Source organism: Dasypus novemcinctus, chromosome 9 (genome assembly GCF_030445035.2).
Source record: "Dasypus novemcinctus isolate mDasNov1 chromosome 9, mDasNov1.1.hap2, whole genome shotgun sequence".
NCBI lineage: Eukaryota > Metazoa > Chordata > Mammalia > Cingulata > Dasypodidae > Dasypus > Dasypus novemcinctus.
In genome coordinates, this window is record NC_080681.1 from 77,943,312 (window position 1) to 77,970,355 (window position 27,044).

Here is a 27,044-nt window from a genome sequence, read left to right on the forward strand (position 1 = left end):
AGGTTAAAGCACAAGAAGCTATTGATAAAAGATTTTCTTTATATATTGATCTTACTCAATTTAATCATAAAAATTTCTTTTTTACAAACTTTTTACACTTTTAGTATTCATTCAGGTTTTGTCTTACACTCTACTCTTTCTAATAATCAATCATTTTATCTTAGGACAAAATTATTTTCTGTTTCTTTAACAATAAAAACACACTCTATATATCTTACATACTGAGTTACCAGGCAAACTTCTTACAACATATAATTGCTATTAATACTAAACAAGTTTGTTAAAATAATGAACTTTTTTTCACTTTAAATACTTAGTAGCATGTAATACCAGAAACAGTTTTTTTGGAAGTAAGTTGGCAGGGGAGATTGGCTGCCGAATAAGTTTGTTATAAAATTGCCTTTTATTATTATTATTATCAATTCAGTTTTGTTAAATAATGACTTTTTGCAATTAGCTACTTAAATACTTTAAACAATGCTTTGTAAAACTTTTATATTTATACCCTTAAGACAAATTTTACTTTCACAGAACACATTCTTTTACTTAAGGTTACTACAATACTTTTTAAGAACCTGAGCAGAATGCAAACGTATTTTGGCTTTGACACCCTAAGGAGGGAACTTTACTGCATTTATTTTGATTCTGCTTTTCACCCCCTTCACTTCCCCCCCTTCCAGGCAGTCGGGTGCACAACAAACAGGAATGCAGCTTATGAATAGAAGGGTGGACTCACTGGAAAGGGGCAAGCCGCTCCCCCCTTTCCAGCTTTCAGCCAAAATGGGCAGACAGAACTTACTCAAATTTGGCAACTCTCTCAGGGACCCAGCCACTCTGACTGGGACATCTCTAACAAACTTGGGTGCGTGGCGTGGACACAGATGGCCTCCAAGCCCTGGCAAAGGGCTAGACCAGAGACAAGACAGCAGAGCATGCACAAACATCTAGACTCTGCAAACATCTAGACTCTTCAGCTTTTGCCCCAGAATCATTTCACCCCCTTGCCAATGGCAAGGGAGGGCTCCAGCTCAGCTGTAATTCCACTTTACATAAGGACACAACTTTAACACTAGCCTTGAGCTGACACAGACAGAAGCACAAAGGTCACTAATTTGACCTACAAGTTTATATATTTATTTTCACTATGGCTGCCCCCACAGCCATCACAAACTTCAGAACACTTAACATTTGGTATAAAGCAAATTTATTCACAAATTAGCACCATAACAAAAGATTTCAGCTAGACTTTTTCACTGTTTAAACTTTACACCCAGACCAAGCTCTACTAGAAAAGCTGATCTATTTTTTTGTAACTAAGTTTTGTTTTCTTTAATCTAGACTAATTTCTAGGACATTAGGACTTGAACCTATAAATAGCTCTTTCTATTAAAATCGAGACTCCACTCTTTTAGTGGATATAAGATTAGTACTAGATTTTAACATGCAGTTAGACAAACTCAAAACACTAGGGCTTTTCTCCGGTTTTCTTCTTTTTCTTAAGCTTAGAGAGAACGGCTTCTCCCCAGCTTTCTGGGGCTACTAGGGTTTTCTCGGGAGGTGATCAGCCTCCCCTTCTTAGCAATTAAAGCTAGGGCCTTCTAGACTGTGCTCACCCGGGGAGTCTTACTTTTTTCCATGTTTGGAGTTTTTTTTTGTTCCCAGAATCTTTTTCTTCAGACTTTCTATTGCCCCTCGATTTTGTCGGGAAGATTCTGGTGGAGCCCACATCTTTTCTGGATTAAATTTAATCTAGGGGCGCCCAGATTTGGGGTTCACCTGAGTCCTCCCGGCTTTTTCGGGGATTTGGAAGGGGCAGCAAAATGCTACTGTCTCTGGCTTTTATTTTTGTCCCTTCGTGGTCGCCAAAAATGTTGTGGAATTTAAGAGAAGTTTAATTAATTGAGTATAGAGAGGCCAGGACTCAGGAATGATTTTGAGAAGGAAAAAATGGTTTATTGACGGCTGGCCGGACTCGGGAGCTTTTAGTTTGAATCCCGAGCCCCGAACAAGATTTTTAAACGTCTTTTATACAGAGAGGAAAGGCTAAATGGTCTTTTTGTTTTAGTTTTCAATAGGCTTCAATTAGCATATATTTCTTTCACATCTTAGGTAAGCTTTTAGCAAGGACTCTAGACATTCTAGATAAGCCTTGGTTTTTGCATTTTTTCTAAATACTTAAAGTTTACAGCTCTTGCATTGTTAAACATTTCTTGGGACTGGAGCTTGTTTGCTATTTTCTTTAAGGGCAGGACTGCAGCTTCTTATCTTTCCACACTCACAAGTCAAACAGCTTAGTTATTTCTGAAGAGACACAAGTCAAACAGCTTAGTTATTTCTGAAGAGACAAAGAGCCTTCCACCCATAGCCCACATCAGTACCTCCTAAAAAATAAATAACTAAAAGCAAAAGAGACTTGATTCCATAGCCATCATCACCACATCTTGTATGGCCTTTTCTTTCCTGCTCAAGTTTCATCAAAATCCCCTGAAACTCCACCCTGCCACATCTTTCTTATGAATTTTTTCTTTTCCTTAAGTCTCCTTGCTCTTTCAAGTCATGTCTTCCTTTGCCCAGTGTCCCGATTCAGTGTCACAGAAATTCAGGAGCCACGCTTTCCACAAAGGGTAGGGTGGCAGGGCGGCAGGCTGGCCGGAGGCACTAATTAATGCAGGAGGCTCTTTTGGGGAATAAGGAAGCCCCCAGGCCATCTAGCCAGTGCTCTCCTGACCTGTGACTCCCCTTCACACCCTTCTCCAAGGGGGCCTCCCGGGTTCCAGCGGTGGGAGCGTCCTCTCTCTCAGCTGCTTGCTCCTAGTTTAGGCAGCCTCTCTCAGGAGTGTTGCTCGTTCCCTGGACCAGGCCAGGGTGGGCAGTCGAAGAGTGTAATGGCTGTTACTGGTTTGGGGTGGGTGGGGAGAGCAGCCCTTCATCACTGAAGCTCCCCAACTCCAAACCATACCAAATCAAATTGCTGCTCTTCGTCCCTGGCCCAGATGCCCCACAATTTTAGGGTGACTTACCTCCTGCCTCCTTCATCCTTGAGTGGGGAGGGCAACTCTGTGCCAGCCCCTTTCCCCCACCCAGCTCCCCAATCACTCTTTCCAACTCTAGAGTGGGACTGCTGGAATGATCAGAGGTTCAGCCGTAGGGGCACCTGCTGCAGACGTGATTGGGAGGAATGATTCCTAAAGGAAGGCCACATACCCCAGGGATAGAACTTCTAACTGGGAGGCAAGAAACTGGGCTTCTGGTTTGAGCCCTGGGAAACCAAATGCTTTTGCTGGGTCTCGGTAGTCACACCTGCAGTTTCGCTAAGGAAGAGGGATTGGGCTAGATGTTCTGAAAAGGCCCTTTTGTTCCACATTCATGATCTACGTGAGGAATGATAGCTAAGTGCATAGTTAACAGGCCAGACAGATCTGGGTGAGAATATGGCCTCTGTCACTTGCATGCTGTGTGATCTCAGTAGAGGAAGGGATTTAACCTCTGAGCCTCAGTTTCCTTATCTGTAAAATGAAGATATTAATAGAACCAATTAGAGAGGGTTCTTGTGAGAATAAATGAGATAACACATTTGAAATACAGAGTCTGGAGCATGGCAAATGTCCCCAAAAGGTGAGCTGTTGTTATTACTGTTTTTCACAGGCCCTATCTCCTTGAAGCCAGAGCAAACTTTGGCCCATCAAATCTAAAGTTGTTCTTCTAGGCATTCCACCCTCATAGTCCCCCTTTCATAAATGGGGACACTGAGGCTCAGAGTGGGAAAGGAGTCAGTGCCTGGGCCAGAACCAGGGCCCCTGGGGCTCTGCCCCCTTGGGGAACACATCTAGGGGAGCAGGATCAGCCAAGGCCCCTCCAGGTGCGAGCGAGTGTCCCCGTGACCCCGCAGAGAAGAAACAACACTTCGGTGATTGTCAGTGTGCTGTACATCGACTTCTCGGCTGCCGGGCAAGAGGACATCCATGAGTACGAGGTCCGCTGCGAGCCGCGGCGAAAGGAGGCTTCCGTGCACCTGCTGTCCGGCTCCGACTGGCTTGGGCCCTACGCTGCCACTGCCGAGCACCTTCAGGAAGCACCAGCCAGGGCCGAGGCAGAGGCGATGGAGGGCCCGGGGGCTGTGGTGCCCCAGGACACCAGTGACATCATCTTCCTGGGCCTCTGCATCTTGGCTGGAGTCCTCATGGTCATTGCCATTGTGGTCCTGATGCTGCTGTGAGTGGAAGGGTAGGGACCTGGAGCCTGGCGTCCCTGAGGGCGGGGGGGCCTTGCAATGGCCTTCCTGGGGGGGACCTAACACCTGGAATCTCTGAGGAGGGTCCTAGCACCTGGCATCCCAGGTGGTGGGATCTGTACATGGTGTCCCTGGGGTCCCTGGCACCTGACATCCCTTTGAGGCAGCCTGGGGCTTCCACCACAGGGCGGGAGGGGGTCCCGGGGCCTCCACCACAGGGCGGGAGGGGGTCCCGGGGACTCCACCACAGGGCGGGAGGGGGTCCCAGGACCTCTACCACAGAGCGGGAGGGGGTCTCAGTGCCTCCACCACAGGGCGGGAGGGGGTCTTGCTGACATGGCAGTAACCTTAGGCAATCACTGCCCCCTCTTCACCTCGGTTTCCTAGGGACAATTACCTTGCCCTGTCTACCTCACAGGGTTGGCATGAAGCTCAGAGAAGGACACAAATGGATAAGGGTTTCGTAAACTGTAGCATGGCATGTGTGAAGTTGTTGTTATTATTATTAATTTTAAGGATATTCTGTTGTAGAAAAGAACTCTCCTGTGTGTGTGATACTTTTCAGGTTGGATAGCTGTGGTCACTGATAACAGGGTGTGGATAAAACTGACTCATTCTATAAGTTGTATGAGGGTTTCATTAACTCAAGGTATAAACAAGGACACCTCTTATTTTTCCAGCGAATTGCTCACCCCAGCTTTCATTAGCAGGAAGTTCAGCATCTACCCAGGGCCTCTACCTTCGTGAATTGACCCAGGCACCTGCAAGATTTTGCCCAAAGCAGTCAAGTCCTGCCTCCAAATTCCAGGCATAGAGAACAGGAAACCAAAGCCCTTCCAGAGCTGTCATTTCAGTTCCCGCCACACGGTGGTGCTGTTGAAGCTGGGTCCTGCACACCCTGGTGGTGCAGGTGGTGAGGCTCCGTGGGGTCAGAGCCCTAGTGAACACGCTGGCCCGAGCTGTGCTCGGTAGTAAGGCTGGAGGCCGAGAGCTGGTTCTCCCTGTCATGTTGGAGTGCTTTCCTCAAATCTCTTGTGCTTTTTGACTGTATTAGTCAGCCACTGGGGTGCTGACGCAAAGTACCAGAAGTCTGTTGGCCTTTATTAAGGGTATTTATTTGGGGTAGAAGTTTACAGCCACAAAGTCATAAAGAATTACTTCCCTCTTCAAAGTCTGTTGCCGCATGTTGGAGTGAGATGGCTGCTGGTCTCTGGGGGGGCTCAGGCTTCCTCTTCCTCCTAAGGCTCCTTGATCCCAGCCTCTTCCAATCTCAGCTGTCGGCTGGCATAAGGCTCATCTCTCTCCCCGGGGCTCATCTCTTTCTGAGCTCAGCTGCTCTGCTTTCTCCGCAAGGCCAGCTGTCAACTATCAGGTGAACAGCTTCGCTTTCTCCCTGGGGCTCCAGCCTCGAAACTAAGCTCTCTCCTCTGCAGTGTCATTTTCTGTGTGTGTCCACCCACCAAGTGGGCAGGGACTCAACATCCTACTGACATGGCTGAAGCAAAGCCCTAATCGTAACATAATTTAATCAGACATCTTAGCTGAATCTAATGCAGTCAAAGGGTTATCACACCCAGAGGAACAGACCAATTTACAAACATAATCTGTATCTCTTCTGGAATTCATAAATAGTATCAAGCTGCCACAGACTGCAAAGCTGATTGAAGTTCCATGTGTCCTTTGCTCCTGGCATTGGGCTCAGATCACCAGCTCATCCTTGCCCTCCAGAGGCACTCTCTTTGGAGCCTTCTATGCCTTCTCTTGCCATTGGACTTCCTCACAGCTACCCAGTCTGCTTGCAGCTCTTCCAGTCCATCCACCTCTTTCAAGTTCATATCACAGGGAGCAAGGATTGGGTTCCCAACCCTGCCCTATGAGATCTCTGGGATTCTTATGAAAATTGGTCCACTCCTTCTAAGAACTCTACTTATCAAGAAGAAGTGGAGCAATGTTATTAATGAAAAATAAATGTTGACCCGTGTGGAGCTGGCCCATGTGCAGTGCTGATGCGCGCAAGGAGTGCCGTGCCACGCAGGGGTGTCCCCGGCGTAGAGGAGCCCCACGCGCAAGGAGTGCCCCCATAAGGAGAGCCACTCAGCGCAAAAGAAAGTGCAGCCTGCCCAGGAATGGCGCTGCACACACTTCCCGTGCCGCTGAAGACAACAGAAGCAGACAAAGAAATAAGACGCAGCAAATAGACACCAAGAACAGACAACTGGGGGAGGGAGGGGAATTAAATAAATAAATAAATCTTTAAAAAAAAAAAAGAAAAAGAAATGTTAACACAAATAAATTTATAATACACCACTTCCTCCTGCTTACTTTTATGTTTGTATAATGAATCATTCAAGTGAGTCCTTCCACGATGACTACTGATATAAACTAATAAAATCTGTAGCCCAGTTTCAATACAGTCAACAACTCAACAAATGTTCACTGGTTCCCAGCTTTGTGCCAGGCTCCAGGCACGCAGCAGCAAACAAGTCAGACAAGATTCTAGCTCTCAAGATGCTTGTAGTCTGGTGCAGCAGAACTAGGAGGTGCAAGAGACGATGAGTTGGGAACTTGCAGAGAAAACTGGAGAGAAGAGTCAACAAAGTGAAATAAATTAAGAAAGGGGGAAATTGCAGCACGGATATTAGTAGAACAGTGTTCGAGTCCAAGCTCTTCTTCTTATCAGTTGTCTGAGCCTGGGCAAGTTGCTTTGATTTTTCTGAGCCTTGATTTCTCTGTCTGAAAAACGGGATCACAGTTCCTTTCCTGCTGTGAGGATGTAGCAATGCAATGGAGTCTGTAAGGACAGATGTGCCAGCATGAGAGTCCTGCCTGCTCCTCTGGAGTGATTGGAGCAGAGGTCCCTTCTTGCCTACCTACCCATGTCCCTGCCCTCAGCTTCTGCCTAACTTCCCCGGCCTGCTTTGTATTTTTAAATTATTATTTTTTTAAAAAATTTATTTCTCTCCCCTTCACCACCCCCCGCCCCAGTTGTCTGTTCTCTGTGTCCATTTGCTGCGTCTTCATCTTTTCTGCATCTATTGTTGTCAGCGGCACGGGAATCTGTGTTTCTTTTTTTTCATTGCGTCATCTTGTTGTGTCAGCTCTCCGTGTGTGTGGCGCCATTCCTGGGCAGGCTGCACTTTCTTTCGTACTGGGCGGCTCTCCTTACAGGGCGCTCCCCTACGCGGGGGACACCCTGAGTGGCAGGGCACTCCTCGTGCGCATCAGCACTGCGCATGGGCCAGCTCCACACGGGTCAAGGAGGCCCGGGGTTTGAACCGCGGACCTCCCATGTGGTAGACGGACGCCCTAACCACTGGGCCAAGTCCGTTTCCCTCCCTGGCCTGCTTTGTGAACCCCTCACAAACTCCCTGGGTCTCAGTTTCCCAGTCTGGGAGGACTGGACACACACTAGGTATTCTCTGAGGGCCCTCTAGGATTCTGCCCTCCAGAATCCATGAACTGGGCCTTGGTGGTACAGCTAGTGGGACCGGGGGCAGATGGACCCCAGCTGGACCTTGTCCTTGTCAGCTCATCAGGGTAGGGGAGGCAATAGACCAGCCTGTGCCAAGCCGAAGTCTCAAAGCTGTGTGTATATGATTGTGTGCATGTGTGTGGGTGCACAGATGCATATAAAAACACATGGGAAAACTGAGTGCCCTCATCTGTACTCCCGGAAGCTGATCTTCAAGGTTCTTGCACAGAGGGCAGGAGCTCCAGCTCTGCAGCCAGCCCATGTCGGGTCTAACCAGGGCAAGTTGCCCCATTTCTCTTCAGCTCAACTTCTTAACCTACAAAGTAGGGATGATAATAATAACGACGTCTACCCCATTGGTTGGTTGTGGGGATTACATGAGATAATATGTGACAGTGCCCAGCACAAGGAGGGACTCAATAAAAGCCACATATTACCAATGACCTATGAGTCTATAATAGCACTAGGCCCAGTGTAGCCACTGGCTTGCCGTGTAAGCTTAGGGGAGCCATTCTCTTCTCTAGCCTAATTCTCCATCTCCAGAACCATCACCCTCATAGCTGCCACCTCCTAAGCACTAACTACATGATAGCTGTTTTAAATGTGTCATCTCACTTAAGCCCACCTGTGAGGTTGGCACAATTTCCCCATTTCACAGATAAGGAAACTGAGGCATGGGGTGGGAGAGTATTTTGCTCAAGGTCACATTGGCTATGAGACGTTGAAGCTCAGCTGAGAAGAGATAGTTCCTCCCTGAGCAGGGGGGGACTGAGCAGTGAGCTGGTGCCTATCAGGATCTCAGGCCAATGCCCTCGAACTTAGGGCCTGGTCTGGTTGGGAAAGTACTAGAATGGCAGAGCACAAGAGGATGGTTTTATCTTCACGACGTGCCCAGATATTGCCATTCCCAGCCCTCCGGGCAGCCAGCACATTGATTATCCTGCATGAGCCGTGGAAAATGACAGTCTTTATGACAGGACAGTGTCTATTAGAAATGAAAGGGCTGAAATGATATCCATTAGCCAACGTACCCTGGCCCTGGAAGAGTGTCAGGGCACGGCGGGCATGGCGCAGCTTGCCTGCTCACCTACCAATTTTCCCATTTCAGAGAGTGGGGGCTGGGTAAAGAGACTGGTTTGAATCCCAGCTCCCTCCCCATTGGTTATGTGAGTTGGAAAGGGCCTATCCCAGGACAGAAGCTTTAGGTCCGGCTGCCAGCCTGTCCCGGAGTCACTGTCACTGATGGAGTCCTTGGCAAACAAATGTGCTGGTGCTGGGAAAACATCCTTTGGGCTGCAGGCCAGTTCTCTCCCTGACTCTCTGAGACCTCAGGCAGGTTGCTTAGCCTCTCCGAGCCTAGTTCCCCATCTGTGGAATGGGGGTAGGAACACCTTCCTCACAAGGTCACCGTGAGGATTCAACACGGGGAGAGGCCGCACACGGGACGCCCACCTGGGCGAATTCAGGAAGTGGTCGGCTGGTGGGCCCCGGCTCAGCGAGGGCTTCCTGAGGAGCCCTCAGATCTGAGTTGGCAGGGGCCTTGCGAGGAAGCAAGGCCGGCCCGTCTCGGGGCGTCTTCCCTTCAGTCCTCTGCCCCCGCACTTCTGGCCTCCCCGCTGTTCTTCAAACAGGCCAAGTCCTCTCATTTCCCGTCCCCTGTGCAAGGCCCTCCCGCCAGCAACCCACCTGCCCTGGTTCATTTCCATCGTCTGTCTCTGTTCAAATGGCTCCTGACCACGCACCTAAAATAGCAGCCCCCGCCCATCGCTTTGAACCCCTTTGGCTTGTTTTCTTTCCGTCGTAGACCGCATGGCCATCTGAAATGACATTATATGGTTGCCTGGCTTCTGCCGGGTCCTCGTTGCAATGCCAGCTCCGTGAAGGCCTCTTCGTCTTGTTCACCTCAGAGCCTGGTGCGCGGCAGGCGTTCAGCAAGTTCTTGTGGTTGAGTGAGTGACTGAGTGAACAAGTGAAGAAATGAAGGGATGAACGGATGCCATACCCTCTGGAGAAGTCCAGGTCAAGGGCATTTCCCACGGCTTCCCTGTGTCCATTCTCTGCACTGAGGCAGACTGGCTCAGACCTGGCCCCTGCCCTCAGGGGGCTCACAGTCTCAGGGGGAAGGAGAGAGGCACCCCCTCTGAGGTAGACAGTGCTCAGAGAACCAGCACCAGTCAGGGCCGGCCGGCTCCAGCAGAGCGCCCACTGAAACTGGGAGTTTGAAAAGAGTTTGCTAAAGGGACTGTTTACAAAGGTGAGGGCAGGATGTAGGGAAGTCACAGGGGTGAGTGGGGAGCTGGGCTGGGAACAGTGGGACATCCTTACTTCCCTTGGGCTCAACGGGTAGAGAAGGAGAACGCTGCCTTGAGAGAAGCCGTGAGCTTCCTGGAGGAACTCCCCAGCCAGGGGACCGCGCAGGGGAGGGAGCCTGACCTGGCTCTCCTCCTGCCTGCCAGGTCTCCTGCAGAGGCTCCGCACCGGGGAACCCAGCCCCAAGCAATGGGTGCAGTCACTACAGGTCAGCTTCCCCAGGGCAGGGTGGAGAAGAGTGGCAAGTAGATCTGGAGGGGCAAATGGAAATTAGCCCAGAAATGAACAAAGCGTTTCCCTCTCTAAGATGTTTTGGAACAAGACCAAGTTCAAATGAATGACTCAACTTGTGTAAGGGCTGAAGGAGCACAGAGGGAAGACTCATTCTGCCAGGAGACTCATCAGGCAGAGAAGGGGGAATAGCATCCCAGGTATGGGGAACAGTATGTGCTAATGCAAAGAGTCATGAAAGAGCATGTCACGACTAGAAGACAGGAAGAGGGCTGGTATGAGGGCGGGGGGTATGTTGGGACGCAGCTGGACAGGCAGGCTGGGAGGTTATTATTTAGAGTTCCTTCTCTTGGCTTCACGATGAGGCAGCCTCTGGACCAAGAGGGGCAAGTGGATCTCTTTTCTGTCATTGATTTCTTCTCGTGGGACACAGCCTACCATGTGGAGAGGCTTTTCATCTGTTGGCACCACGCAGGTTGGGGGTAAGCTTGGCCCTGTAGGCTGAGCGCTGGGTTCAGTTCTCTCTCTGCCACCTCCTGGCTGGGTACACTTCATCTATCAATCCACCAGCCATCTGGGCCTCCTTCAAGAGGCCTTACCCAAGGCCCACCACGAGTCACGTCCAGGCAGACACACGTCCAGGCAGACTCGAAAATCCAGTGAGGAAAGGAGCACAGATGGTGTCAGGACTTGGTGTGGGGTTTCTGTCCTGTGCCTGCCACTGGCTCTCTGTGGGAGCTTGGTTAGGTTACATAACTTCTCCAAGCCTCAGTTTCCTCATCTGTAGATTGGGAATAATAAGAGGAACATTTATTGAAATTTACTCTATCAGACATTTTTCTGATTTTTTTTTTGCATTTATTTTATCATTTAAGCCTCTAAACAGTAACCATTATTATCACCTCTAGGAAAAGGTAGAAGCGAGATTCAAACCCAGGCAAGGGGTCCACAGAGCCCAGAATTTAACCATTTCCATAGAGCATGTCAGGGGTTTGATGTGAACAACAGAAAACAACAACCATAACTCTCATTTGTAGCTGGCATGGAATAAATGTTAGGAGTTAATATCGAACACTCGTGCCAGGTGTGCTAGGAAGCTAAGCACTTTATATAAATTAGTTCATTTAATCCACGGCAAAATGCTATGAGGTGGATATTGTTATGAGTCCCAATTCACAGATGAGGAAACTGAGGTTCTGAGGAGCTGAGAAATTTGCTTGAGGTCACAGTTAAGAGTGAAAATTACTTGAAGGCTTAGTGTGTGGGAATGTTCTAGGCACTTCACACGTATCAACTTGTTTAGATCTCGCAACAGAGGAATGGAGACACAGAGGCTGGGTAACCCACCCTGGTAAGTGGTGCAGCCAGGCCTCAGCCAGGTGGTCTGATTTTAGACTCCCCCCATCCCTAACCACCAGCGGAAAGCCTTCTTTGTGCCTGTGCAGAATGAGCGCTTGGTAGGTCCTGACCAAAACAAAGACACAGTCCTGCCCTGGAGGCTGTGAAATGGGAGCCAGCCAGGGTTCTGGGAGCCCGAGGTCCCAGAATGGCCCTGGCAGGCTCCCGCCCATCGCAGGAGCCTGGTCAGGAACTTGAGGCTGCTCCTGTTGAGCCCTCTGGGAACTCGTGGCCACCCTTGCTTGTGCGTTCTGCCTGCGCAGGCACCGGAACACACAGCGCCCCAGCCAGGCTCGGCTGCGTGGCACACTGGGCCTCTGGGCCTCCCAGGGCAGCTGATCTTGCCCTCCCAAGTCAGCGAGGTCTGAGCCACCTCTCTCCCCAACCTGTCCTCTGCTGGCCTCCTCCAGCTGTCCAGGCTCTGGTGGCAGTGGCAGGCACCTCTGAGAAGGCTGCTCTGGCTTTCGCAGGGACCTGATCCCCTTTGGGCCCAGACCCCACAGCTGCCCAGAGCCTCCCAGGCTACAACTCCAAAGCCTGCATTGCAAAGAGCTAGGTGTGCTCCCCAAACTCATGTCCCCACGGAACCTCAGCAGGTGGCCTTATTTGGAAACACGGGCTTTACAGATTTAATTAGTTAAGGATCTAGAGGTGGTGCCTTTATAAGAGAAAGGAGAGGGAGAGTTGGGCTCACACGCAGATGCACAAGGAAGAAGCGCACGTGAAGACGGAGGCGGAGACCCGAGCAGGCACAGGCCAGGAGCGATTCTCCCCTCGAGCCTTCGGAGGGAGCTGGCCCTGCCAGCAGTGGACCGCGCACTTCCGGCCCAGAACTCTGAGAGAATAACCTTCTGTGGTTTCAAGGCACCAGGTTGGTGGTCTTTAGTTACAGCAGCCCCAGGTGATATTAAGACCCCGCCTCCCCGACTCACTGGCAGAAACGGAGGACAGCGTCTCCCTGCTCCCTGAGCCCCCACCCCACCCTCCGGGCCTGCGGCTCTTCGCCCACACCAGCCCTCACAGCCAGTCTACCTGGAAGGACCATAGCTGCACCTCACAGCAGCCTGAGGGGCGCCCTGCCACCACGACTGGCGAGGGCTGGAGTGGGGCCTGGAGCCCAGCTCCCAGCTCCCTCTGGGCTCCCTCCACTAAGCCCACGGAACCCCCCAGGGGGCCCCTGCGCCTCATGCTGAGGAGACACCAAGGGTTTATTTATTCACGCTTCTGGGCTCCAGGCCCAGAACCTGGCTGGTGTTGGGGAGAAGCCCAAATGACCCACAGTGGATCCGGACTGTGGGAGGAGCAAGTCCAGCGCCCAGGAGAGGAGCCCCACCTGCCTGGAGGCAGGGAGGGTTTCCTGGAGAAGGCGAAGCCTGGGCTGGGTCCTGGATCATGGGCAGAGAGAGGCAAGGGGACGAGGGCACTTCAGGCACAGCACAGCTGGAAACCGGAGATTTGGGAGTATTAAGAAGGCCAAGTTCACCAGGTGCTGCCGAGCAGGGTGGGTGGGAGAGGGTGGAGCCATAGGCAGAGGAGGCAGTGCGGGAGGGACTGGCCGTCTAGAGAAGCTTCCCACAGGGCAGGGCCGAGGCCTGGGTGATCCAGGGTGGCCCTGCCAGCTCTCAGTTCCCTTTTGGGGCTTCGCAATCCCTTGGGATATAGAGGGCTCCCTCAGGCATAAGTTCTGGGTGCTGGAGTCATAGCCCCGGAGAGAAGCCCCAGAGAGGAGGTGGTTGTTCTAAGGGCGCCCAGAGGAGCTGGAATCACGCCCAGGTCCTCTGGCTCCAAGGGACACCCTGCTCCTGCAGCGCAATCTTGCTGCCCCTTCTCCTCCTGGGGGGTGAGTTTCTGCTCCTGCAGGCGCCGCGGGGGGTGATCGGGGTCTCCACCTCTCGGGATTCCCCTGGCAACTGTTGCTCAGGCCCTGCCCATGTCACCTGGGCAAGGGAGTTTCCCTGTCTTTGAAATGAAACACAAACAAACCCCAAACAGAAACCGCCCCACGCCTGAGCCTGTGTGGTGTACACGCCTTTTGGTTCATGTCCAGGGAAGGCAAGGAAGCTATTCGAATAAAAATGCCCCTGTACAAATGCTCAGCAATTTACAGTTTGCAAAGTGCTTTTCCCAGACCTTCTCTCCTTTGATCCTCACACCTGTTCTGAGAAGGAGGTGTTGCCTATTTTACAGGGGTGGCAACGGACGGGACACTGAGGCCTGAAAGGTGACGCGCTCAAGGTCACGGAGCAAATTGATGATGGATCTAGGTTTAGAAACAGGTAGCCCTTGGACACATGCTGACCACACATCAGTTAAATGGCTCATCTCTGATAGGCTGGTGGCCAAAGCCAGGGGCCGTGGTGTCTGGGTGGGACGGAGGCCGAGTCTCTCAAAGCTGGGGAGCAGTCACCAGGCAGAACGGGCCAAGGCCATGCTGGGTGGAGGGCAGTGCGCACAAAGGCCTGGCGGTGCCAGAGCAGGGGCGCCTCCTGGGAGCAGGCAGCGCGGCGGTGTGTAGGGGTGGTGCCTCCCCGCTTCCAGCGGGCTCTTCGCTCTTCCTCTGTCCCCCAATGCCGCTCTCAACACTGACTCTGCTGCCACGGTCTGTTCCCACCTGTCACCCATCCTTCTGATGGCTCCTGGAGGTCAAGGCCCCTGGCCAGTTAGTTTCTGTGTCCTCAGCCTCCAGCACAGGGCCAGTCTGGCCCAGAGACAGAGTCAGGGAATGCATGAAAATGAATGAATGGGTATGCAGTGCGAGGGACCGTGCCAGCGCGGGACACTAAATTGCAGTAACAGTTTTTTGAACACCAGCCACGTGCCAGGCACTCTGCTAACTGCCTTTGCACGTGCCATCGCTTTAATCCCTGAGAGGCAGGGATTATTATTTATCATCATCATCTCCACTTTAAAAAAAATGAAGAAACCGAGGCACAGGTGTCATAACTTGGGAGAGGCAACCAAGCCTACAAAGTTCTCTGGTATTTACACCGCTATACCAGATTCATCTGAGAGATTGTTCACCCTCCCAGCGTTGTAGGGAGATGCCCTGTCATCCACGCACGTGCATGCACACACAGGTGCACATAGGTGCACACGGCACAGACACCCACACCACAGCCCTGCCCACCCTCCCCTGATTTGCTCATACCCTGGCATAAAAAGACACTTGAAGTATGTTACCAAAAAAAAAAGAAAAATACATTGCAAAAAAAAGTTACCATATTTTTTTAAATAAAAAAAAAGTTACCACAATAAACTTTTTTTCTTTTATTAAAAATTTCTGAAAAAAAAAAAAAAGATGCTTTCAGGGCTGGGCCCCAGCTGGTGCCAGGCCAAGGGCAGGGGTGGAGTGGGAGGAGTCAGGTGGGATCTGAGTGGGCCCTTTCTCCTCTAGGGATGCAGCTCTCCCCTCATAGATATCCCAAGATTTGGGGGGGCACACAGAAAGTCTTTTACACAATGTCCCCCCTGCCCCAAATAGTAATGCCCTAGGTGGTAAAGGAAGTAAAGGTTTCCCACCTGCCCCTGGTGTGCCAGGCCCTGGGTGGGGCTCCTTAAAGACAGGGTCTCAGCCCTGTTTAGTGATGAGAAGGCTGAGGCTCAGAGAGACTCATCCTCGTGTCCAAGGTCACACAGAGTCAGAGGGGGAAAGGGGATCTGATGGAGGTGTCAGACCGTCCAGCCCAGACTGGCTTCCCCTGCCCATTACTTCCCTAGACACAGCCCCTGCTGAAGGTCTACTAGAGGACAATCAACCGTGGGAGCAGGGCAGGCACCACAGAGAGGCCTTGCCCAGGCCGCACAGCCAGGGCAGGTGGAGCGGCACCCAGGGCTGGGGGGTAGGGCGTGCCAGAGCACGTCTCCAGCCAGGCTGAACTCGGGGCTGCCTGGGAGCCAGTGCAGCCGTTTGGGGAAGCCCTGCCAGGGTACTGGCCCTCTTGCCCAGCTCAGTTTTGTAGCCAAAAGGGACCCTGGGAGGGAAGGGCCTGCTGGGCGCCGGCACGCTTGTGTGCTGTGTGTCCCTGTGCTGGCACCCACACGTGCCACTGAACGTGTGTCCTCTGCGTGGCTGGGGGCACAGGTGTGAGGGGCTGCATGTTGCTGCGTGTGCAGGTGTGTTTGGGTGTGTTTGTGTATGTACGTGCACAGGTGTCGGTACCGCAGCGCGCCTACATGCGCGCCCTGGCCACTTGGAGCCACAAAACCTTCCATGTTCTGCCCTCTCGTCTGATCCTCTCCACAGAGCTGGGGAGAAATGGAGGCTGAGAGGGGGTGCTAGGGCCTCAACAACGAGAACCGGGGCCGGGGCGCCCCACTCCAGGGGTCAGGTATGGGCATGTGTGCGTGCGTGTGCATGTGTGCGTGCGTGTGCATGGGTGCGTGTGTGCGCGCTGCTGGGCAGGTTCCCTCAGGGTGGTTAGTGTCCGGTGTTTGGGGGTCTGTGTGGGCAGGAGAGTGTCTGAGTACATGCCTGGTGAAAGAGCGCGCCTGCGGGCGCTGCAGGAATGCGTGGGTGTCATTCTCCTCCAGACACTTTCCAAGCCCCTGGAGGCCTCGGAGAAGGACGAGGGAGCCGGGCCGAACGGGTGGGCTGTGGCCCCTCGGCCCCTTCCGCCCGCCGGCGCAGCCCAGGGCTGGCGTTGGGCACAGCGCCACCTTGTGGAGCTGCGAGGATGGGTCCATGGCCTCCCTGGGAAGCTGATGGCAACCTGGGGAGGGAAGGAGCCAGCTGAGAGGGAAAGGGCACTGCGGGCTCAAAGGCCAAGCCAGTCCAGATCCTGACAGCCACCCATCTGGGTCACGCCAGTTTCTCAGCACAGAAAGCTCTAGGATGCTTCCCTCTCGTTTTCTTCCTACATCCCAAACCAGTCCCTCATCCCTCCTGGTATCTTCCCCCTTCCCCTAAATCCTCTTACAGTTGACCAGGAGAGGCAAACATGGACCAAATCCTTAAAACTGAGATGAGCTTAGGGTGACAAGTTGTCCCAGTTTGCCTGGCATTGAGGAGGTTCCCGGGAGATGGGACTTTCAGTTTTTCTACCCAGGAAGCCCTGGGCCAGCGGAGACCAGTGGCTCACCCTAGAAGAGTGTGATGGGTGCAGTGGAGACAATTTCTCAGGACCTTTCTTAGCCTGAGGGGTCAGAGGAGAACCCTGTGCGCCTCCCCAAGCATGCGACCTGCTGGCCACTGCCTCCCTGGACTCTTCTATTCTGTGGGGTTTGTTACCATCAAATAACATATATACACCTAAAATTTCCCCCTTTTCATCCCATTCAAATATATAATTCAGTGGTGTTAATTACTTTCACAATGCTGTGCTACAATCACCACCATCCTTCATTAAAACTTTTCCTTCTCCCTAAACAGAAATTCTGTACCAATTCAGCATTAAGTCCCCATGCCCACTTTGACCCTGGTAACCTGTATTCTAGTTTCTGACTCTATGAATTTATTTATTCTAAACATTTCTTATCAATGAGATCATATAGTATTTGTCCTTTTGTGTTTGGCTTATTTCACTCAACATGATTGATGTCTTCAAGGTTTAATCGATGTTGTCACATATATAAGAACTTCATTCCTTTGTAGCGCTGAGTAATTTCCATTGTATATACGTACCACATTTTGCTTATCCATTCATCTGTGGATGGACACTTGGGTTGCTTCCATTTTTTGGCAATTGTGAATAATGCCATTATGAACATCAAATATGTGTGTGCAAATATCTGTTTGAGACCCTGCTTTCAATTCTTTTGGGTATATATATATATATATATATATATATATATATATAGAGAGAGAGAGAGAGAGAGAGAGAGAGAGAGAGAGAGAGAGAGAGACGCAGGGTCCTTGGGCCATATGGCAGTTTGAGGTTATTTTATGAATCCCCAAAAGAAAGATTTATGTCTGTAAACTAATCTGTTCTGCTGGGTGTGATATCCTTTGATTGCCTTAAATTCAGCTGAGTAGCCTTTGATTAGCTTACTTGATAAGATCACTTTCAGGCTTTCGATTGGGCTACGTCAGTAAGGTGTAACTCAGGTTGAGACTCTGCCCCTTTACTGGGTCTGATATATAGGAGAACACAGAGAAAGATTGACTGAGACAGACAGAAGGAAGAGAGTGATGTCATTTTAAATTCTGTCATGTGACAGAAAGGGGAAGGTTCAAACAGCTGAGGCCCCAGGGAGAGATGGGCCGCTTGCCAGTAGCTCCCAGCTGACCTTGGGAAGAGAGCTGAGATTCATACAGGAAGCCTGAGACAAGCCCTATGCCAACTTGCAGGTGAAATCTGGAAGAAAGCCGAGCTGCTGAGCCTGACAGAAAATGCCTGGTGGGGAAGGAGAGACCAGGCAGAGATTGCCCACCATCTTACTTCACAGTGTGGCAGCTGACTTTGGTGAGAGGACACCTCTTATGCTGCTTTGAGCTGGAGTTTTCACAGCCTTGCAACTGTAAGATTTTACCCCTTTATAAAAGCCAACTTATTTTCTGGACTTTGCATCAGCAGAGCTTTGTCAGATTAATAGAGACCATGTTGTCATTCTGTACTTAACATTCTAAGGAACCAAACTGTTTCCACAGTGGCTGCACCATTACACATTCCCACCAACAGTGAATGAGTCTTCTCCAACACTTGTTATTTTCTGTTTTGTTTGTTTATTTTTTAATTGTAGCCATTTTAGTGGGTGTGAAATGGTATCTCATTGTGGTCTTAATTTTTTTATTTTTTTAATTTAATTTCTCTTCCCTTCCCTTTTTTCTGCTCTCTGTGTCTGTTTGCTATGTGTTCTTCTGTGACCACTTCTATCCTTATCAGTGGCACTGTCGTCTTGATTTGTACTTCTCTAATGACTAATGATGTTGAACAACTTTTCATGTGTTTTTGTCCATTTATATTTCTTCTTTGGAGAAATATCTATTCAATTCTCTTGTCCATTTTATTTATTTATTTTATTATTTTTTATTAAAGTTAATAGATCACAAAGAGCTTTACATTAAAAAACATAAGAGGGAAGCGGATTTGACTCAATTGATAGAGCACCCACCTACCACATGGGAGGTCCAGGGTTCAAACCCAGGATCTCCTGACCCGTGTGGAGCTGGCCCACGCACAGTGCTGATGCATGCAAGGAGTGCTGTGCCATGCAGGGGTGTCTCCCGTGTAGGGGAGCCCCATGCGTAAGGTGTGTGCCCCGTGAGGAGAGCTGCCCTGCATAGAAAAAGCGCAACCTGCCCAGGAGTGGTGCCACACACATGGAGAGCTGACACAGCAAGGTGACACAACAATAAGAGACACAGGTTCCTGGTGCTACTGACAAGAATCCAGGCAGACACAGAAGAACACACAAAGCAAATGGACACAGAGAACAGACAATGAGGGGGAGGGAGCAAAGGGGAGAGAAATAAAAATAAAAAATAAATCTTTAAAAAACATGAGTGGTTCCCATAAAACCCATTCCTATCATTTTTGTAGATTTTATTTTTTGAAGATATATACATCTCAAAAAATGTTACATTAAAAAACATAAAAGGTTCCTGTATACCCCCCACCTCCCCACCCCACTCCTCCCACACCAACAACCTCCCTATCACTGTGGCACACTCATTGCACTCGGTGAACACATTTTGGAGCACTGCTGCACCACACGGATAATAGTTTACCCCAGAGTTTAAACTCTTCCCCGGTACATTCAGTGGGTTATGGCAGGATATATAAAGTCCAGCATCTGACCCTGCAATATCATTTAGGACAACTCAAAATCCCAAAAAATACCCCCCAAATCACATCTCTTCTTCCCTTGCCCTGCCCTCAGCAACTACTGTGGCCACTTTCTCCACCTCAATGCTACAATTTCTTCTATTACTAGTCACAATAGTTTCATAGTAGAATGTCAGTAAGTCCACTCTAATCTGTATTTTATTTCTCCAGTCTGTGGACCCTGGGATGGTGATGTCCACTCCACCTCTATATCAAGAGGGGGCTTAGATCCCACATGGATGTTGGATGCAAGTCTTCTGCTTGCAGTTATAGGCACTCTCGGTGTGGTGGTTGACCATCTTCACCTCCCTGTTAGCTGACCTGGGTAAGTCCAACGAACCAGAGAGTAGGAGTTGCAACTCTGCTGAGGCTCAGGTCCCAGTTGGCACATGGGCAGTCCAGAGATTCAAGTCTCCTGAGTACAGACCATCCCTAGTGCCAACCACAGGTTCAGTAAAAGTGACAGAAGAGGCATGTGTAGAAAGGTCACATCTGAGTCCAACTCCATCACACTCAGGAGCACAAATTCCAAAGTAGGGCTCTCTGACATGGCATAGAACTCCAAATCCATCTGCCATGACTATATATCCTGTGGGTCTCCGTAGCCTTCAGGAGAACTAGTACTTACGGTTGTATCTACTTTGGCTTTTTCTGGGTCCTGCTGAGGTGTGCATAAGCGCAACCCCTCTGATGACCTCCCAACTCTTTTTTGAAGACTCTTAGCCATATAAACTCATTTGTCTTTGCCATTTCCCCCTTTCATTCAAGGTCAAAAAGCAGTTTTTAACACATGATCCTACATATAGTCTGAGATATTCTGCTGGTCTAAGTTGACCCTTTTATTCAAGGACTCTTTCTAGTTTCATCACCAGCTAGTGATTGGCAGTAATCCCTCAGCACCAGGGAGGCTCATCCCTGGCAGTCATGTCCCACACTGGGGGAAAGGTAATGCATTTACATGCTGAGTTTGGCTTATAGAGGCCACATTTGAGCAATATGGAGGCTCTCAGGAGGTAACTCTTAGGCACCCTGCAGCTCTAGGTCTAGTGCATATTTCAGGCACACAGGCTCATAAGCATAGTCATCAGTATCAAGGGCTCATTATTGGACCATCCGTCCTTGTTGGTTTTTGCCATTGCACTTGGGGGATTATTGCTGTTCCATTGGGGAATGTGACAGAGCTTCCCTGGGTAGGAATTCAGCACTCCCTCAGTTGATATTTGTAACTGTAACTACTATGAAAATACCCAACATATATCAGAACATATTTATATCCCCTATATACATGTCCTGGAGAACTCCCTCCCACCTGTGTGCCCCCCATCAATAACACCTCACACCAGTGTTCCTCCCCTGCCATAGTTGAACCTCCCTATGGTCCAAAACTTCTTCAACAATGAAGCCTAATACATTGCCAAATTCAATTAATAGAAATATAGTGATGGGTTTAAAGTTTAGAAATAGAATACATACTAATTTAGAAATACTAAAATAAAGTAAAAATAAATTGGTATATTAATAAAATGAAAAATATTATAAAGCTTTGTTTTTAATGTTTTGCCTTCCATCACTGTAATAGGTGTTACCCTGTATGTACAGTGGCAAGGCACTTTCTTTCATTTCTTCCTCAGCATCTACATCCTTTTTTTTTTCCTAATTTTAATTTTTGTCTTCAAAAAAGTTTTAGATCATAGTAATTCACATATACAATATAAGGGACTCCCATATATCCAATATCAAACCCTTTTCCCCTTTTCCCAGCTATGATCTTTTTCCATGTTCATGTTATATTTGTTGCAGCTGATGTACAGATTTTGAAACATAGCTATCAAACATGGTTCCATTTTGGTTTACATTATGGTTTATATTTTAGACTGTACACATTTAAAAATTTTTAGTTTCCTTATGTTTTACATTATGGTTTGCATATTAGCTTATAGACTTTTGTACACTTTTGGTGTAAGTTAATATGTTCTATATCCATCATTACATGATCTTGTGGAACACTGCCATTGCCCCCCAGTTGCCCTGTTTCCATCTATGCTATACTCTCTCCCCCTCCCATCGGGCCCACAGTGACAATCAATATTCTCTACTTGAGGGACCAGATTTACAGATACTTGTAACAATGCTAAGGGCTTGACATACTAGACTGCCCTAACTGATTGGGAGCCCCTGATTTTCTCAAGAGACACAATTCCCTCTGTTTGAGAACATCAAGTCTCCCCAGGATGTGGGTACACCTTCACACTCATTGTATGGGTCTCCACCCAATGATATAACACTCTCTTGTCCATTTTAAAATTGGGTTGTCTTTTTGAGGTTGAGTTGTAGGAGATTTTATATATGTATATTCTGGATATTAAGCCCTTATTGAATATGTGGTTTCCAAGTATTTTTTCCAGTTCTCTAAGTTGTCTTTTTACTTTCATCATGAAGTCCTTTCATGCCAAAAGGTTTAAATTTTGATGAAGTCCCATTTACCTACTTTTTCCTTGGTGCTCATGCTTTTGGTGTAAAGTCTAAGAAAGCACTGCCTAACATAAGGTCCAGAAGTTGTTTCTCTATGTTTTCTCCTAGGAGTTTAATAGTTTTGGTTCTTATATTTAGAGCTTGATCCATTTTGAGTTCATTTTTTTAATAAGGGGTGAGGTAGGACTTCTCCTTCATTCTTTTGAATATGGGCACCTAGTTTCCCCGGCATCATTTGTTAATGATACTACTCTTTCCCCATTGAGTAGACTTGTCAACCTTGTCAAAAATCAATTGGGGGAAGCGAACTTGGTCCAGTGGATAGGGCATCCATCTGCCACATGGGAGTTCCGCGGTTCAAACTCCGGGCCTCCTTGACCCATGTGGAGCTGGCCCATGCGCAGTTCTGATGTGCACAAGGAGTGCCCTGCCACGCGGGGGTGTCCCCTGCGTAGGGGAGACCCACGCACAAGGAGTGTGCCCCATAAGGAGAGCCGCCCAGCACGAAAGAAAGTGCAGTCTGCCCAAGAATGGCGCCGCATACACAGAGTGCTGACACAGCAAGATGATGCAAGAAAAAGAAACAGATTCCTGTGCTGCTGACAACAACAGAAGCAGACAAAGAAGAAGATGCAGCAAATAGACACAGAGAACAGACAACCGGGGTGGGGGGAAGGGGAGAGAAGTAAATAAATAAATCTTTAAAAAAATCAGTTGGCCTTAGATATAAGGTTTATTTCTGACTTGCCATTTGATTCCATTGGTCTATATGTCTGTCCTTGAGCCAGCACCATACTGTAGTTGTTTTTTTAAAATATACTTTTTATTTATTTTTAAAAGATACATAGATCACACAAATTGTTACATTAAAAAATATAGGGGATTCCCATATACCCCACTCCCCACATCCCCCCTTTTTCCACATCAACAACTTCTTTTATTAGTGTAGTACATTCATTGCAATTGATGAATACATTTTGGAGCACTGCTACACAGCATGGATTTTGGTTTACATTTAGTTTACACTCTTTCCCAGTTCATTCGGTAGGTTTTGGCAAGATATATAATGTCCTGCCACTGTCACTGCAGTATCATTCAGGACAACTCTAAGACCTAAAAATGCCCCCATATTACACCTTTTTTCCCTCTCCCTGCCTTCAGCAACTCCAGTGGCCAGTGTCTCCACATCAATGATATAATTTCATCCATCACTAGAATCACAATAATTTTATAGTAGAATACCAGTAAGTCTACTCTAGTCCATATTTTATTACCCAATCCTGAGGACTTTGGTATGGTGATGCCCATTCCACCTCTTACTTGAGAGGGGGCTTCCCACATGGATGATGGAGAGGACTCTCCAGCTTGTAGCTATAGACTCTCTGTTCCTTGGTATGGTGGTTGTCCATCCTCACCTTCTTGTTAGCTAACGAACTGGAGAGGAGGTGTTGCAACTCTGCTGAGGCTCAAGGCCCAGCTGGCACATGGATAGCCCAGAGAGAACTGACTTCTTAACAATATTTAGTCTTTGAATCCATGAACACAGGATGTTCTTCCATTTATTTTGGTATTCTTTGATTTCTTTTTTTTTCTTCTATTTGGTTGCATCATCATGTTTTGGGTGTGCCTCTCTGTGCCATGTGGGGTCCTGGGATACCTTTTTTCTTTTTTACCAGGAGGTGCCAGGGAACAAACCTGGGTCCTCCATATGGTAAACAGAAGCTCAATTGCTTGCGCCACAGTGGCTTCCTCTTGGATTTCTTTTAGCAATTTTTGTTGTTGTTGTTGTTTGAGTAGTCAATTGTGTTTATTCACTCTCTGGAAATCTATTCAGACATGAGAATGAACCATGTACAAGTTCATGCAACAAAGTTCTCACAAATGCAAGGGTGAGCAAAAGAAGCCCGATAGAGACTTCCGGGAAGATGGCGGACTAGAAAGACACAGGGCTCTCTTCCTCTCCCAGAAGAATAGCTGGAGGACAGGCTGAAACAGCATGTGAAAAAATGTTCTAGGGTTTAGGACACCAGGGGAAGGCTGGACACTGCCCAAAAGAGAGCGGCCCAGGGCCCAGATTTGAGCAACTAACAGGGACAATCCTAAAGACCCAGAACAGGTTGAACCAAGAATCAAAGAGGGGCAAAGGAGAAGAATTGTAATGGGAAAACTGTGAGTTAAAAGCTGCAGCCACAGCTGCCAGCATTCTCCTCACCTATAGAAAATCTTGAATTCTCAGTCCTCCAGCCTGTCGCTACAGACAAAGGGGGCTACAGGGTTCCACCTCCCCAGGAAACAGGAGAGAGGGACACAGCCTAAGACCGACTCAGCTTTTGACCCACAGATGTGGTCTGCTGTGTCCCACGAGCCCTTCCAGGCTGGGTGAGACCGTGCCATTGTCTGCCTTGGAGCCAGCATGGGACTAAAAATATCCGGCCCTCTCAGTCTCCCTCTTTACTGACTGGAGTGCAGAGGAGAATGGGTTTCCTACCCAGGAACAGAGAGGGACTGCCAGCAAGGGTTGGAGAGTTGCTTCTGAGAAAGTTTGATTTGTGAGGCTTTTTTAAAAAAGATTTATTTTTTTAAATTTCTCTCCCCTTCCCCCCCACCCTGCCCCAGTTATCTGCTCTCTATGTCCATTCGCTGTGTGTTGTTTTGTGTCTGCTTGTATTCTTGTCAGTGGCACTGGGAATCTGTGTCTCTTTTTGTTGCATCATCTTGCTATGTCACCTCTCCATGTGTGCAGTGCCACTCCCAGGCAGGTTGCACTTTTTTTGCATGGGGCACACTCCTTGTGCGTGGGGCTCCCCTACGTGGGGAACATCCTTGCATGGCACAGCCCTCCTTGTGTGCATCAGCACTGTGCACGGGCAGCTCGCCACATGGGTTAGGAGGCCCTGGGGATCGAACTCTGGACCTCCCATGTGGTAGGCGGATGCTCTATCAGTTGAGCCAAATCTGCTTCCTATGTGAGGCTTATAACCTCCAGGTTTTATTTTATTTTATTTTTTTTTTTTTTTAAGATTTATTTATTTATTTAATTTCCCCCCCTCCCCTGGTTGTCTGTTCTTGGTGTCTATTTGCTGCGTCTTGTTTCTTTGTCCGCTTCTGTTGTCGTCAGCGGCACGGGAAGTGTGGGCGGCGCCATTCCTGGGCAGGCTGCTCTTTCTTTTCACGCTGGGTGGCTTTCCTCACGGGCGCACTCCTTGCGCGTGGGGCTCCCCCACGCGGGGGACACCCTTGCGTGGCACGGCACTCGTTGCGCGCATCAGCACTGCGCATGGCCAGCTCCACACGGGTCAAGGAGGCCCGGGGTTTGAACCGCGGACCTCCCATATGGTAGACGGACGCCCTAACCACTGGGCCAAAGTCCGTTTCCCAACCTCCAGGTTTTAACCTCCAGGCAGGATCCTCTATCATGTTGATCTGGTCCATGTTGCAGTGAACACACTTTGACCCAGCTTTGAAATGAGACATCTCTACAAAAATAGTTGGAGATTTAAACATACCACTCACATCATTAGATAGAATAACTGGACAGAAGATCAACAAGGAAACAGAGAACTTGAATAATATCATAAATGAGCTAGACCTAACAGACATATACAGAACTTTGCACCCAAACTCAGCAGGGTATACATTCTTCTCAAGTGCTCATGAATCTTTCTCTAGCATGGATCACAAATTAGGTCGTAAGGCAGGTCTCAATAAATATAAAGAGACTGAAATTATACAAACCACCTTCTCAGATAATAATAGAATGAATTGGAAATCAATAATAGACAGGAAAGGGGAAATTTTGAAAATGTATAGAGTCTGAACAACACACACCAAAACAAACAATGGGTCCGAGAAGAAATTGTAAGTGAAACCAGTAAATATATCGAGGTGAATGAAAGCAAGAATAAAACTTATCAAAACTTATGGGATACAGCAAAAACAGTCTTGATAGGGAAAATCATAACCCTAAATGCCTATATTTTAAAAAGTAGGAAGAGCTGAAATCAAAGATCTAACTGAACAACTGGAAAAAAACTAGAAAAAGAACAGCAAACCATTTCCAAGGCAAGCAGAAGGAAAGCGAAAAGATTAGAGCAGAAATAAATGAAATTGAGGACAAAAAAACAAAAAATAGCATTCAATCCAATAGGGTCCAATGGAATCCAATGGCACATCAAAAGACTTATACACCACGACTTAGGGGGGTTTATTCCTGGTATGCAAGCGTGTTCAACAAAGGAAAATCATTAACATAATAAATTAGTAATTGAAGGAAAAAAATCACATGATCATCTTGGTTGATGCAGAAAAGGCATTTGACAAAATCCAGCATCCTTTCTTGATAAAAACACTTCAAAAGATAGAAATAGAAAAATGATTCCTCAATGTAATAAAAGGCATATATGAAAAACCCACCACCAACATCATACTGAACGGCGAAATGTTGAATGCTTTCCTTCTAAGATCAGAAACAAGACAAGGATGCCTGCTGTCATCACCGTTATTTAACGTTTGCTAGAAGTACTAGCTAGAGCAATTAGACAAGGGGAAAAAAAGGAATACAAATAGGAAAAGAGGAATAAAACTTCTACTATTTGCAGATGACATGATCCTAAATTTAGAAAATTCTGAAATGTCTACAACAAAACTACTAGAGCTAATAAACTAGTTCAGCAAAGTGGCAGGATACAAGATCAGCACACAAAAATCAGTAATGTTTCTGCACACTAATATTAAACAATCTGAGGAGGAAATCAGGGAAAATATTTCACTTACAATAGCAACAAAAAGACTCAAATACCTAGGAATCAATTTAACTAAGAAGTACAGGACCTACATGCAGAAAACTGCATAACAATGCTCAAAGAAATCAATGAAGACCTAAATAAATGGAAAGACATTTCATATTCAGGGATTGGAAGACTAAATATCATGAAGATGTCAGTCCTACACAAAAAGATTTATAGATTCAGTGCACTAGCAATCAAAATTTCAAAGGCCTACTTCAGAGAAATAGAAAAGGCAATTACCAAATTTATTTGGAAGGGAACATGACCCCCGAATAGCCAAAAACATTCTAAAAAGGAAGAGCAATGTGGAAGAACCTGCCTGACCTTGAAACATATTACAGAGCTACAGGGGTCAAAGCAGCATGGTATTGGCATAAAGA

General features: G+C 48.2%; 1 protein-coding gene and 1 long non-coding RNA gene across 2 annotated transcripts in view; both read left to right on the forward strand.

The window, feature by feature from the left end:
* Nucleotides 1–4,224, forward strand: part of CDCP2 (CUB domain containing protein 2) — a 33,177-nt gene extending 28,953 nt beyond the window's left edge. Inside the window, exon 6 of the mRNA XM_023582590.3 lies at nucleotides 3,890–4,224. Within this exon, the coding sequence (XP_023438358.2) occupies nucleotides 3,890–4,216 (327 nt within the window). The 3' untranslated portion in view covers nucleotides 4,217–4,224. The remainder of the gene's footprint in view (nucleotides 1–3,889) is intronic.
* Nucleotides 4,225–12,356: 8,132 nt separating this feature from the next.
* Nucleotides 12,357–27,044, forward strand: part of LOC139439618 (uncharacterized) — a 31,320-nt gene continuing 16,632 nt past the window's right edge. Inside the window, exons 1-2 of the long non-coding RNA XR_011649564.1 lie at nucleotides 12,357–12,513; nucleotides 17,929–18,098. This is a non-coding gene — a long non-coding RNA (uncharacterized lncRNA). The remainder of the gene's footprint in view (nucleotides 12,514–17,928; nucleotides 18,099–27,044) is intronic.